Here is a 14,071-nt window from a genome sequence, read left to right on the forward strand (position 1 = left end):
TGTTTTACTGTTTATCTTATGATGTTGTATTTGTTCCAAAGTTGCTTAGAAATGCTTTTATATAAATGGTGCAGTGACCACCACACCTGTTTCCCTTCCTGTGGGGCTAGAAAACCATCCACTCTGCCATTATCCCAGGCAAGGCTCACCTCACGATCCGGTTTATGAGGTTTCATCAGCTCCACTGCTTGGCCCCCCCTGACAAGCATCACCTGGGAGTCTCCCAGCCAGGCCACATACAGCATGTTCCCTCGGATGAACGTCACAACACCTGTGGTCCCACACCGCAAGCTCTAGGGAGAAAACAGAGCCTTAGTCTTGCTATAGACAGGCAGAAGCTGCCTGGCTGCTTCAGGCATTTTCAAACACACATCTCAACTGCAGCTAGACTGTGAACTAAGCAGGTGTTTGGATTGATGGACTATTTACTGTCGGATGGGCAGCATATAAATAAAATTATTATTATTGTATACTTGAAGCCTATGGAGTAACAAGCAAAGATTTTACCAAGTTGCTCTAATGCATCAATGTGCGGTTCTGAGTTGTGCCTCTGCATATGCTGGCACATTAATCAAAACACTGCAGAGAATGTGAAATAGCCCCAATAAAGTGGAAGTAATTCTCTGAGGACTCTTGCCCCCAGCTTGAACCACCCTTCCACTGAAACACACAGCCTTCAGAAGATTTGGAAGATTAACCTGTACCACAAGTTGCTCCAGGTAAGAACTGTTTATTCTGTGGCTGGCTGCAGAAGTGCTCCCTGTTGCAGATCTCATGGCACAAACAGCTGCCCCAGAAAGAAATCTTTGTCCAAACCCCTTTAATCCCCACTCCTCAGGGAAGGCCATTTAGATAGGCTCAAATAACTGTTGAGCAGATTTTTCAGAATTAACCTCCACCCTCACCCGAATTAATGTTGCTCATTCACCTCTCTGGCTGCCTTCTGCACAAAGCGTTCATCCGTCACTTGGAAGGCTTTGCACAGTGCCTCTGCAGGGTCATGCTGGAACATCTCTTGGTGCACCAGGTTCACGTGGAGGTGGATGGAAGCATAGATGGCAGCATCCACTCCTCCGTGGCCATCAAATACTGCAAAATAGGCCTGCTCCTCTTGATCCTGCCAAGAGAAGGGCATTGATATGATGAACCCCTGAGAACGAGGCTGAGAAAGGCCACCAACCTGGATAGTTTTCAAAGAGGATTAGACAAATTCATAGAGAAAAGGGCTATCAACGGCTGCTAGCCATGATGGCCATGCTCTGCACCCACAGTTGGAGGAAGCAATGTTTCTGAATACCAGTTGCTGGAAACCACAAACGGGGAGAGTGCTCTTGTGCTTGAATCCTGCTTGCTGGTTTCCCACTGGCATCTGGCTGGCTGCTGTGAGAACAGGATGCTGGACTAGATGGGCTACTGGCCTTATCCAGTAGGCTCTTCTTATATTCATCAAATAGCACAGGCAAACAGCTTCAGCTGCTGGCATTTTAACTGGGGTTGGGGGACAAAAGAGCCACACTCAATAAAGAGCTAGGTGACGACTATTCTGCAGCCGACAACAACTGATTAAGTGGTTGCAACTGGGTTGCTGGTTTGGTGATGTTTCTCTGTTCTCTGATTGGACAGTCATTAGCTACATCGACATCAGTAAGCTTATCTGTGGGTACAGCAAGTGCCAATTTCTCTCTGTCTCAGAACACACCAGGGATCTGTTGGCTCTTGTCCCACTTGAGGTTTGATAACTGTGTCCTAGCTGCCTCCCGTCCATTCTCCTTTCCTCAAAAAGCTCTTTACCTCAAGGTTGAAGAGGGTGTTGAAGTCTGGAATGCAGACGTGTTTGTCTTCCATCTTGCGGCGCATGTTCTTAATGGCATGAATGGATGTTTCGTAGTAACGGTGGGGCTTCGGCTGGAGGGGAAAGTCCTTTACCCAGCTGCTGCAAACCTCATGGAGTTTGCTGAACACTGTACGAGCCAGCTTCACTGTTTCTACCTCTAAGAGACCGGATACAAGAGAAGAGAAGAGTGGACATGTGGTCTCTGCTGAAATAAGAAGCATCATTGTGCTGACCAGGAACTTCCAGTGTGGGGGTGGGAAACCTGTGTCTCACCCTGCCCCAGATATTGATGGACTCCCAGCAGCATGGCTCCAGGGTCAGCAGGAGGGAAACTTAGTCCAGCAACATCTGGAGGACCCCAGGTTCCTCACCCCTAAACAGATAAGCTCTTTTCTGTCTATGTTTTATTGAAATTTTCAAATGTATCAACACTATGTCAGGTGCTTGTAGCAAACAAAACTACATACTAATTTCCAGTCCCACTGCAGATCGTATGCAGAGATCCCTTTACACAACTAGTGAGGTCCCCAGTAGTATTTGCACAGTCTACCTTCTTTTGTGCTTTCACGATCTTAAAATGAACCTTAAGTAGGCATGATTTATCCACCAAAAGTAGCCAGGGGAAACTGCATGCCTTTGTCACTGGACAGAAATAACCTCTAATCTAACTTTGTAAATAAGTCCAAAAAAGTAGTAGTCTGGGCAGCAGGGGGGAGGGGATTACATGTTTCCATGGTGGCTACAGAGGAGGACAGAGTCCATCCCGCTGCCAGCATGCTTATTTGCCTGCATATAATTCCTTGTTAGCTATGGACCAGGTGAGCTCTCAAATACAACGCTGGGGTAATGAACAATTTGGTGTGATGGATGGGTCAGAACATGAGCTATCAAACCAAACACTATGATTCAAGTCTGCTTCTAGCCACTTAGTTCATTTATCCAAATTTATTTTCCAATCTCATTTTAACCAGCTGCTACATAATTCTGAACTTCTAGGATTAGCAATATGTCTTTTGGGTTGCATCTCAGCTGCAAAACACTGACCAGAACCGGCTGTCTGGTGTCTGCCAATCCTGAAGCAAATAGTTAATCAGGCACACTTCCTTGGCAGCTCTCCAGCCTGATACATCTCTAATGTAGTCACCACTGAGGAACCAGTTGCTCATTTCCATTCTCCTCATTTTCTAGCACCAACCCCAATGGGGTTTCCTGGCAGCAGATAGCGAATATTCTAACATCAAAATCATCAGAGCAAACCACATGGTGATTTGCCCGCTCCTCTAGTCTAGGCAGTTGCCAGTCCCACAAGTGAAACACCACATTGGTTGCAGAGCTTCCCCACCCAATACCCTGGAGAAAGGCACTGTCTTTCCTGCAGCTTTGCACATTTCAGAAAACCCCTCTGAAGGAAGGTGCCCATTTGCTGTGCTGAAACTTTAAACGCAGCCCCCTGTGGATAGCACACACGGTGTTAGCATCATCAATAATTACTGCTTCAGATATTTTTTTAAAAAAAGAGCCCTCAACAGGCTATCCACCCCCGTGCAGCTGAAAATTACTCATCAATCGTTAATGTTGCAGTGCCAAGCTAGGGCTGAGTCAGCTGTCATCCTGCCTATGTCATGCACCATTTCATCTTCCCCCTGCTGCCTGGGAACCATCAGGGCTGGAAGTGCTGCTTAATTGCATCAGTTACAGTGGGAGACCCGGCCCAGCCATTTTACCCAACAATGGCAATTGGCTAGCTGACAACTGCTGCAAAACGGGACATGTGAAGGAAGAAAAGCAAATTTGTGACCCATTTCCAATGGTAGATTTGCATATTCTTTTGAGATACCAAAATTCAAAGCTGCTGGGGTGCTTATGCGGCTGTTTGCAACTGAAAGCTGATGAGTTCATTATGCTAGCTGAATATCCCTTGAGCTCAATATAAATATAATACAAAGTATAAAAATCAATATGAAACAAGGATTGGGATTATGCCATCATTAATTCAGGTGAGACTTGTATAACTTTCAGGTTCATTCCTAAAGCCATCAAAGAAGGAGAGAAAGGTCAAGGCTTTCAGAAGAAACCACATGGCAGCTCACTTTGGGAAGTCCTCCTAAGAACCTCTCATTCTTTAAAAATCCTTTTTGTATTTTAGCAACTAGCTTAAGTAATTTATGGAATCACCATACATTTATAATGCGGAAATGCTTCTGAGTTCCTCTTCTCAAAACAAAGCAGGACTTATTTCCAACATACAAATTGGAAATTAAGGCTCACAGCTTGCCTTAAGTCACCGAGAAGCTGTATGCCAATGGGGATATGAAATCCCTGCCTGCTCAACCCTGTATCTGAGCCACTGCCGTCTGCATATGATTCTGCCACAGAGTCACTGGTGCTGACCCATGTTCTCATTCTGCTAACTGATATATTAGTGTGTTGGGCTCTGTACATTACAAGTTTAAAGACATTCTAAATAGGGCAGCTGCAAGGAATTTCCAGCTCTCTCAAATACTCTGTGTAGAATGATTAGTTTGAAAAATGTCAACATTTCCTTGGAGACTGTCAAATATTTATGCAAGTTTTAACAGATCTCAATTTGGAACTAATGAGGGCTGCTCAGCCAGAACAATGACAAATCTGCTTCATTCACCTGCACAGGATTGGGAAAGGCAGAAAGACCTACAAATGAGGGCAAAGTATAGGCAGTCTTAGCCTCTGCTGTAAATAACACATGAACTTAATTTTTTATATTTTAAGCAAATGCAAAGGAGGGAAGGATGACAATATATTTTCCAGGCTGAACAACAAACACCCTGTCAGCTTCTCCTATGAGAGGCTATCTTTCATTGTAACAAGCGTTCTGGGGAGCCTGCAGAGGGAGCTTAGTCAGCACAACCCAGAATGAATTACAGCATATGGCTGGAGGATGGAAAGTTTCGCTGCATCATAAATACAAACAAGTAAAAAGGGAAAGTTTCTTTTGCTTTTTAAAAGATTGCCTTAAAAAAGAAAGACATTGTGCTGCAAATGCCAAAACAACAATGATCCCTCTGAAATTCTCCTGAATTTTCTGAGAGGAGAGTAATGTGTGGAAAATGAAGAAACACAATATCCCTTAGAACAACCTAGGACAATGGATGTCCACCCCATAAACAACTGTCCAAAGGTAAGATGCAAATCAGAGGATTCCGCTTGCAATGCTGTTCCTGTTCTTTGCTGGGGGAGCGGGGGCAAGTTAAGCATCATGCTCCATGGCATCAAAGCCAAAAGGAGTGGAGAGACTTAGGGTTGATAATTACCGTATTTTTCGCACCATAGGACGCACCGGACAATAGGACGCATGTTGTTTTAGAGGGGGGAGAACAAGGGAAAAAAATTCTTCCGCTCTCTGCCCAGCGCCCCTTCAGCGAAGCGGCAGGAAGCGCTGCGCAGAGAGTTGGAGAATTTCCCCCCTCTTGTTTTCCCGCTCTAAAACAAGGTGCCGTTTAAGGTGCGTTCAGGCGGCTACCTTGGAAGCTTGGAGAGCGAGAGGGGTCAGTGCGCACCGACCCCTCTCGCTCTCCTGGCTTCAGGTTCCTTTCGACCTGCTCTTTGGGGCTGGCGGGGGGAAGCCCACCACCAGCCCCAAAGAGCAGGTCTGGGAGCAGCGGAAAGGGGCAGCGGAGAGGCTGCTGCCATAGTCACGCGTCACTTCTCCAGCTGGGAATGGATCGCGGGGCTATGGCTTCTTTAGCCCCGTACGCGCTCTCCCGGCTGGAGAAGTGACGCACGGCTATGGAGGCTTCTGCAAGAGCCGCACGTCACCTCTCCAGCCGGGAGAGGGTCGCGGGGGGCTGCTTTAGCTCCGTGCGCACTCTCCCGGCTAGAGAGGTGACGCGCGGCTATGGAGGCTCCTGCCATAGCCGCGCGTCACCTCTCCAGCCGGGAGAGGGTCGCGGGGCTATGGTGTCTTCGCTCCATAGGACGCCCACACATTTCCCCTTCATTTTTGAAGGGGAAAAAGTGCGTCCTATAGAGCGAAAAATACAGTAAGCAGATGGACTGACATTTCATCATGTTCTGGGATTTTATTTATTTCATAACATTTATACACTACTTGACTGCAAAAACCTTAAAGTGCTTTACAAAAAGATACTGTATATAAGGCACTTACGTATGATCCCATCGGGACTATCCTCGTGCTTGGGCAAGTAATGTGCCGAAAGATCACTCTGGAGGACTTCATCAGCGGTCGCACGGGCTAAAGCAGCCGCCAAAAATGAAGGGCAATTACTGGAAGAGAAAGTAGAATTGGAAAAATCATTTTTCTGCTAATAAGGTAATTGGCAAGTTCCACAACACAGAATCACACAGGACAATAACTAAAATAAGGTGAATTTTGCCCAAACCGAAAACAAATAGCACTAGTCCTTTGTCTCATCTTTCCTAAGAAGAACTTTGAAAGAAAAAGCTGGACCTTAAGGGCTGGTCTTTTTCTTTTGAAAGGCTGTATTGTTCAGCTTGCTATCTTGGTTAGTAAAGGTAAAGGTACCCCTGCCCGTACGGGCCAGTCTTGACAGACTCTGGGGTTGTGCGCCCATCTCACTTAAGAGGCCAGGGGCCAGCGCTGTCCGGAGACACTTCCGGGTCACGTGGCCAGTGTAACAAAGCTGCATCTGGCGAGCCAGAGCCGCACACGGAAACGCCGTTTACCTTCCCGCTGGTAAGCGGTCCCTATTTATCTACTTGCACCCGGAGGTGCTTTCGAACTGCTAGGTTGGCAGGCGCTGGGACCGAGCAGCGGGAGCGCACCCCGCCGCAGGGATTCGAACCGCAGACCTTTTGATCGGCAAGTCCTAGGCGCTGAGGCTTTTACCCACAGCGCCACCTGCGTCCCGCTATCTTGGTTACCCTCCCCCAAAATTGCCACACAACCCACTGCAGAGCTAGATCACTAGCACACTTTTTTCTTTTTGGTGTTACTGGCACGTTCAAATGAGATCTAATGGAGAAGAGTGTCCAAGACTCTCAGATGTGAACCAGCAACTCCACAATGCAAAACTCAGTTGCTTTTAATGCACTAGGGTAGCCACTAGGCAAACCACTATTCTTTCAGCAATCCCGTTTGCAAGTATTTGGTTACTACTACTAATTTCAATACTGAATTAACAGGGTTATAATAAGGTTTAAGGCTGTAATAATAAATGTGGGGCAATCTGAACACTACTGATTCGAAGCATCAAATGTTATCCTCAGCGTATGCACATTTATTTACTGCAATCTTTCCCTTGGAGTAATATCTGCCATATGTTCCAATCTGCTTAGAGGTAGACGTGGACCTACTAGAAAGATCCCAACATGGCCACAAGTACAACTCTGCACAAATCTGCACGAAGTACATATCTTATTTATTATGGTGTATAACACTTTGCAGCCTAAACACAACTTTTCCCTAGTAGCAACAACATGGAAATTGAAACAGGGGTTATGGGAAGATAGAAAAAATTCTCTGTCCAAATGTCTTAGAGCTCAGTAACCCACCCCTACCCTGACACCTTACACTCTTGAGTAGTAACAACCTTGGCTTTGCACCCATTAGGAACATTTGAAGCTGCCATATGCAGAATCAGGTCATTGGTCCATTTCGCTCAGTGCTGATGACACTGACTGGCAGCAGGTCTCCAGGAATTTGGACAGGAAGTCTTTCCCAGCCCTACTTGGAGATGCTGAGGATTGAATCTGGGAATCTGGCACAATGTAGGTGCACTACCATTGAGCTACAGCCCTTCTTAGTCCCATTATAAAGCCACTTTAATCAGTGCTTCCCAGATGATTGCCTTTGCCAACAAGCAGCCTTTTGAAACTGTAAATCTGGAGTGTCATTACATAAAGAGATTTATAACTTAAGTGCATATGCTAAATCTCCTGGCTATTTCAATTTTTAGCATTTCATGTTTATGTAAGTTACCGTATTTTCCCATGTATAACACTACCCTTGTTTTTTTGAACCCAAAATTAAGAAAACAAAACCCTAAAATAGAAGTGAAAATCTGGATGATCTGCGGTGGCAAGTTAACCTTTTTCGGGGCAATCGCCTTCAAAGTTTCCAGCATGGGGTGCATGCAGTGCACTGTGGTGCAGAAGCCAAGGTAGCAGCTGGGGCACAGCATGCTCTCCCTCAGTGGCAGCTGCTGCTGCGGGGAAGCGAGGCGAAGGAGGCTCCCAGGCAGGAGAGCCGGGGGAAGGCAGCACCCACTATGCGCCAGGCCATGCCATGGAGCAAACTGAGCTGAGGAAGGTGGAGAGCGGGCTGGGGGCAGGGTGGGAGTGTGAGAGGGGAAGAGGGGGGAGGGAGGAAAGAAGGGCAAGGACAGGTAGCTGAGGCAGCTCTCAGCAGCAGAGGTGGCAGCTGCTCTTGCTCCAGTGGTCGAACCAGCGGAGGCTTCAGGAGCCAGTCGCCAGCATGCAGCCCGGAGGGGGAGGAGAAGGGGGACGGCAGCAGGAGGAACCTCAGCCCACCCAAGCCAAAATCCTGGACATATGCTTAAATATTTTTAAAATCCCCCTGGATGCCCATGTTCTGCGTACAAGACGACCCCCAATTTTTTACTTTTTTTTATTTAGCAAAAAAACTCGTCTTATACATGGAAAAATACGGGACTTAAACAGAGGGTTAAAAATAAAATACCAACAATATCCACCAAATGATATCCTGTCAAGAGTCAAGTTCTAGCCCTTTAACTTAAATGCCATCAACACGAGCCCTTTCTCAGCATCAGCAGTTGTGCCGACTACCCACGCAGTGACTTCAAAGCTCAGTAATACGCACACTAATGAAGCACGACTAGCATGGGATATTACAGAGTCTTTGGGTTGGTTTTTCCTGGCACTAGGCAAATCCTTGGATACCATTTAGCACGCAGCAAGATGCTGGCTCTCCACATCCATCAGCAAAAATGAATGCACTCTGACATGCTCTTCCCAGCTCATTTCCAGCATGCTCAAAATGCAATCACAGATTTATAAAATGAATTGCTTTATTTAGCTGAGGTGTATCTGTGTGTGCATATTTACAATGAACTCCTGTGTCCCTGAAAACTATCACAATTTGTTGCTATTTCATCTCATGCATGCTGTGTTAAGAACTGTGATAGACTCAGGAGGCTCTTGAGAAAAGGGCTACAAATAAATCAACAAAAGTCAACAAATAAATATATGTAGCCACCCATCCACAAATCTGATGTAAAGGCAAACCAAATTATAAAATCTGAATGCATAAATTAAGCATTGTGTGTGTTTTGTGTGTGTGTGTGTGTGCGCGCACATACACACACATATATCCTGGGTAGCTTTCATACTAAAGTAACAAAACCTGATTATTAAAAATACAAAAAGGAACAAGGTTTTAATTCCCTGATCCCATTCCCTCTTGTGTGAAGTCTTCTCTATTAGTCTCTGTTCCTTCAAAGCAGCCCACAAAACCCCAACTTTTGTAATATCCCTTGATTACACCCACAGCTAGCTATCTTCAACTGCAACAAAAACTAAACATGCTACACTTTCTCTCATTCATCCCTGCTTGCTCTTGCCTGTCCCTCTGTTCTCTCCTTTCTGGCAAACCTTTGATTGTAAGCGTGTTTGGAAGCAGACTGGCCTTATACTTACCATATATAGTGGAATACTAAAAATAATAAAAAGTGCAGAGCCCTGTTCATACAGGTAGAAGACCTGAAGGGTCTTTTGAGAAAAGAACAAGGCGTAGTCATTTATCCTTGTTCTTTTCTCAAAAGACCCTTCAGGTGCCACAAATGCCATTTTCTCCTCATTTGCCTGTCGACCGGCAGTGGTGGTGGTGGGTGGGGAAGGCAATACACCAATTCCTACTGAGTCACATGCTCCTAAAGCTGCAAGTTGTCCCTTGCCAGTGGCATCAAAAATAAATGTTTTGGCAAAGAATATATGCTATTTGAGAACAGTCACAGTTCAGGTCATTATGGAAAGCAAACTGAGGATCAGGATAGAGCAAGGTATGCCAAGGGTAGGAAGCTGCCTTATAGGAGACCAAACTGCTGTTCTTCTACACTGGTACTGTCTCCTCTGACTGGCAGCTGCTTTCCCGGGACTCTGGTAGAGATTCTTCCAATCTGAACCCTTTATAAAACTGGAGGTTGCAGAGACTAGGGACTTTCTTCATGCAAACATTTTCTCTACTAATGAGTTATAGTTTTTCACCCTATCACAAAAATGAAATTGAAATCCTCCCACGATTTTTAAAATGTAACTTTTCCATTAGCATTACCAGAAAATAACCATTGAGATGCAAGTGACTGGGTTTTGCCAACAGCTACCTATGTGGGTCTGCTTAGGCCACACCTGTGAAGCTTGCACACTTGTATCTAGCCAAAATATCGAGTTAATACCCTGACAACGCTGGCTTCAACAAAAGCTACTCAGGGCGTTATTAGATAAATTAGATGGTTTTGGAAGTATATTCTTCTGACTCTTTGGCAATGCAAGCACTTGGCACAACACCCACAGCTGCACTCCTGTACTCCTGGGAATAACGCCACTGAACTGGAAGGCAGGCAGCTTCCATCAATTAACTTTAGAGGGAAACAGTCTGAAATAGGCTCATGTCACTTTACTACATTTGTCTGGGCTAATGGCTCCATGTAACATCAGAGAGCCAGTCAGAGGGGAAGGTAGAGATCTCTATAAAAAACACTTATTCTATACAGTTCTATTTCTGTTCTAAATTTAATACAAAAGTTACCAAGCCACCAAATTCATAAAACAGTCATTCAACAATTTTGATAGGCAAGATAAGGGGGGGAAATCTCCAGGAAAGCTCCCCTTCCTGCATCAGGATATGCTCTTCTAATAATACCAACAGACGGCCACAGAATTAATTGCCTTTGACATCTGTACATTGCAAATCTTCTTAGAGAGGCTTTCCAGGACTGCAGTGCAAGCAGGGAAGTGATCAGCTGGGGCCGTCCCTCTGCTTCTGAATAGGAACCATCGGAATCTCTTTCCAGAGGCTTTTGTTAAGGAACCTTAACTGGATTGCTGTGCGCTGCCAGCCAAGACTAGACAAGAATCTGACTGCTAAACAGTGGAGGAGATGTCACTCTATTACTCTGAAATACAACCATGCAATTCAGTACCTCCAGTACTATTCTGGACTTCATACCAGTTAACTTCAAACTAGTACCAGGGAACGTATTTTCATTGTTTCAGTCTGTGTGATGCTCCTCAACACAATGTAAAAATAGACACAAGCATAATCCCCATACAATGTTGTCCATGCTTTATTTCTTAAACTAAAGCAAAATGTCAGGTGTAAAATTAGTCCTCAGTGATGTACAGTTTCCAAAGTACAAGTTTAACATGTCTTGCAGTGTTACTGGGTTGGAAAACTAACTTTGGTTAATTTAACCTTGGTTTTTTTTAAAAAAGGCAATAGCTATGAGAAAATTTAAATTGTTGCTGCTGTACCTATATATTCTCCAGTTTAGCCTTCATATAATTTGCCCCTTAGTTATTTTACTACCCAACAGTAGTATGGGTAGATGGCACACCTGTGTTAATAAATAATGCCACTTTGAAAAAACAAAAAAAAATCTTTCCAGTAGCACCTTAAAGACCAACTAAGTTAGTTCTTGGTATGAGCTTTCGTGTGCATGCACACTTCTTCAGATACACTGAAACAGAAGTTACCAGACCCTTCTATATAGTGAGAAGGTGGGGAGGGGTATTACTCAGAAGGGTGGTGGGAATGGGTGATTGGCAGATAGCTGTGATGAGCCTGTTGACAACTCTTAACGACTGCAATAGGTCTTACAGGAAAAAGCAAGGGGTGAGAAGGTGAAAAATGGCTTTGTCATGTATATATAAAAGAGTCGTCAACAGGCTCATCACAGCTATCTGCCAATCACCCATTCCCACTACCGTTCTGAGTAATACCCCTCCCCACCTTCTCACTATATAGAAGGGTCTGGAAACTTCTGTTTCAGTGTATCTGAAGAAGTGTGCATGCACACGAAAGCTCATACCAAGAACTAACTTAGTTGGTCTTTAAGGTGCTACTGGAAAGAATTTTGTTTTGTTTTGACTATGGCAGACCAACACGGCTACCTATCTGTAAATGCCACTTTGGTTTTCCATTCTACTTGAGGGAATATATGCCTGTTTCCCAGCCATTCATCTGATACCATATAATAAATTCCAGTGCCACATGTAGCCTTTCTTTTAATCAAAAGCCAGCCGACTTCTGCATGAAGGGCAGGTGCTGGAGTCTGAGTGTGACTTATTTATGGCACCTAATACAACAAGTTAAAACAATTATCTATTTGATATTGAGCTGATTCATTACATTTAAACACGAGTGAACTCCTATGGTCTCAAAAGCAGCTTGAGGAGGATGAAGGACAGAGGATGAAGAAAGAGTTGTGAGTAGAGGGGGGCCCTTTCCCCATCATTTGGACCCCTTGGGAAACTCAACAAACCTGCTGTACCTGGAAATGGATGTGAAAAGTGCAGCTAAATGGGACGCAGCTGTGGGCAGCCTGAGCAAGTACCATCCACCTTGGGCCTGCCAATAAAAAGCAAGTCTAGAGTGAGGGACTAGAGTGATGTCTGCTGTTTTAAAAACTCTTCTCATTGTGAGACTTCTGTAGGTGAGCTGAGAGTTTGTTTGGACCCTGGGTGAGAACCCGGAGGCTGGTGCAAGGGTGTGTCTGAAGGAAAATGAGCTGATATTGATTTATATGTATTAGTAATTTTGTATTAATGTAACATTTTTATTTCACATTTTATATGGAAGAGAGAGATGGGAGCTCTGATGAAGTTTGACTTCACAAGGAGCAGAAAAATATTTGGCAGTAAAGTGATCTCTCAAATGCTTTATGGAGTTGAAATCTGGGGCAAGGATGAGAGTGCTATTAAAGGGTTAGAGATGGTGCAAAACCAATTTCTCAAGAGACTGTTTTCCCTACCCAAGGAAATGGCAGCTGCACTCTTACGCACAGAAGCTGGATGGCCAATGTTAACCGCAAGAGCTGATTGCCCCAGATTTAATTACCTGAAAAGACTGTCCTCCATGCCTTGCAAGCGCTCGCCAGCCCTGTGCTATGTGGAATTGGAGAACAGCCAATGGTGGAAATCTAACACCCAACATTATTTGAACTCTTATTATTTCCATAAACTAGAGGAGATTATATCCACAGACAAACGCCAGTTAAGGGATTGGTGCCACTGGACAGAATCACTATGTGATCTGCAAGCAGTCAAATCCTCTAAATTCTCTCCTTGGTTCTCCCTTCTAAAAACGGTCCATTTTAGAGCCAGTTACCTGTTGAATCTCCAGCCAGTCTCACTTAAGATTTCCTTTTACTGAGCTGCATTTTCAAGCTATGCCCTCCACCGTCCTAGATGGACGATATAAAAGGGTACCATACGAAGAATATGTGGGCAACTGCAGGAGGTGATTTCTCACCTTACCATCCGTACGGGAAAGATGTCTCTCCCCGGCAGAGAAGGTCCTATGGCTTCTTAGTGATGTAAACGTTTCAGTGACTCATAAAGTTGCCCTTTTATGCTTTGGAGACCAAAAAGATCAGAAAGAAGACCCTTGACAATATAGCAGTGGACTGAAAGGGAGATGCAGAGAGCTAAATAGCACGACACCCCTTTTGCTTGTATTTATTTTTGATTCAGATTTGTCATGATCAATGGCTAGTACAATAAAGTTATTTGGATTGGGTGGACGTACCTGTGTATTTTTGTAATACTTTGTTTAAGTTATCTGTTGCTGCTTCAGTTTTTTGTACACTGCTTAAAGATATTTTGAATATATTAAATAATATAGAAATTAAATAATCAAAAGAGTTAAAAACTTAACTAGTGATTTGTGATAAGTTTATAAGGTTTGACAATTTAAGTACCAAACTTTCTGCAAGCATTCATGCTTTCATGGAGCAGATTCGGCTTTCCCATACCTGGTCTTGCAGCTACCAGTAAATTCAATATTTGCTTTTGTTACCTTTTATGTACTTTACATATTTCAGTGCTTCTAATATTCCCTGTACCATCTTAACTATTTTTCAAGAGCTACTATATAGGACTGATTCTATCTATCTATCTATCTATCTATCTATCTATCTATCTATCTATCATCTATCAATCATCTATCTATCTATCTTGCTCTGATTACAAACCAATCACTTCTAAGAAATAGATAAATAATAGAGTGCAGAATACACTTTA

General features: G+C 44.2%; 1 protein-coding gene across 1 annotated transcript in view; it reads right to left on the reverse strand.

The window, feature by feature from the left end:
• PPM1E (protein phosphatase, Mg2+/Mn2+ dependent 1E) overlaps nt 1-14,071 on the reverse strand; it is an 86,802-nt gene that overhangs the window by 7,287 nt on the left and 65,444 nt on the right. Inside the window, exons 2-5 of the mRNA XM_081890324.1 lie at nt 5,979-6,097; nt 1,792-1,991; nt 929-1,117; nt 150-293 (exon numbers count right to left, since the gene is read on the reverse strand). Of these exons, the coding sequence (XP_081746450.1) occupies nt 150-293; nt 929-1,117; nt 1,792-1,991; nt 5,979-6,097 (652 nt within the window). The remainder of the gene's footprint in view (nt 1-149; nt 294-928; nt 1,118-1,791; nt 1,992-5,978; nt 6,098-14,071) is intronic.

The sequence above is a fragment of the Podarcis melisellensis genome (assembly GCF_964234715.1).
Source record: "Podarcis melisellensis genome assembly, chromosome: 15".
NCBI lineage: Eukaryota > Metazoa > Chordata > Lepidosauria > Squamata > Lacertidae > Podarcis > Podarcis melisellensis.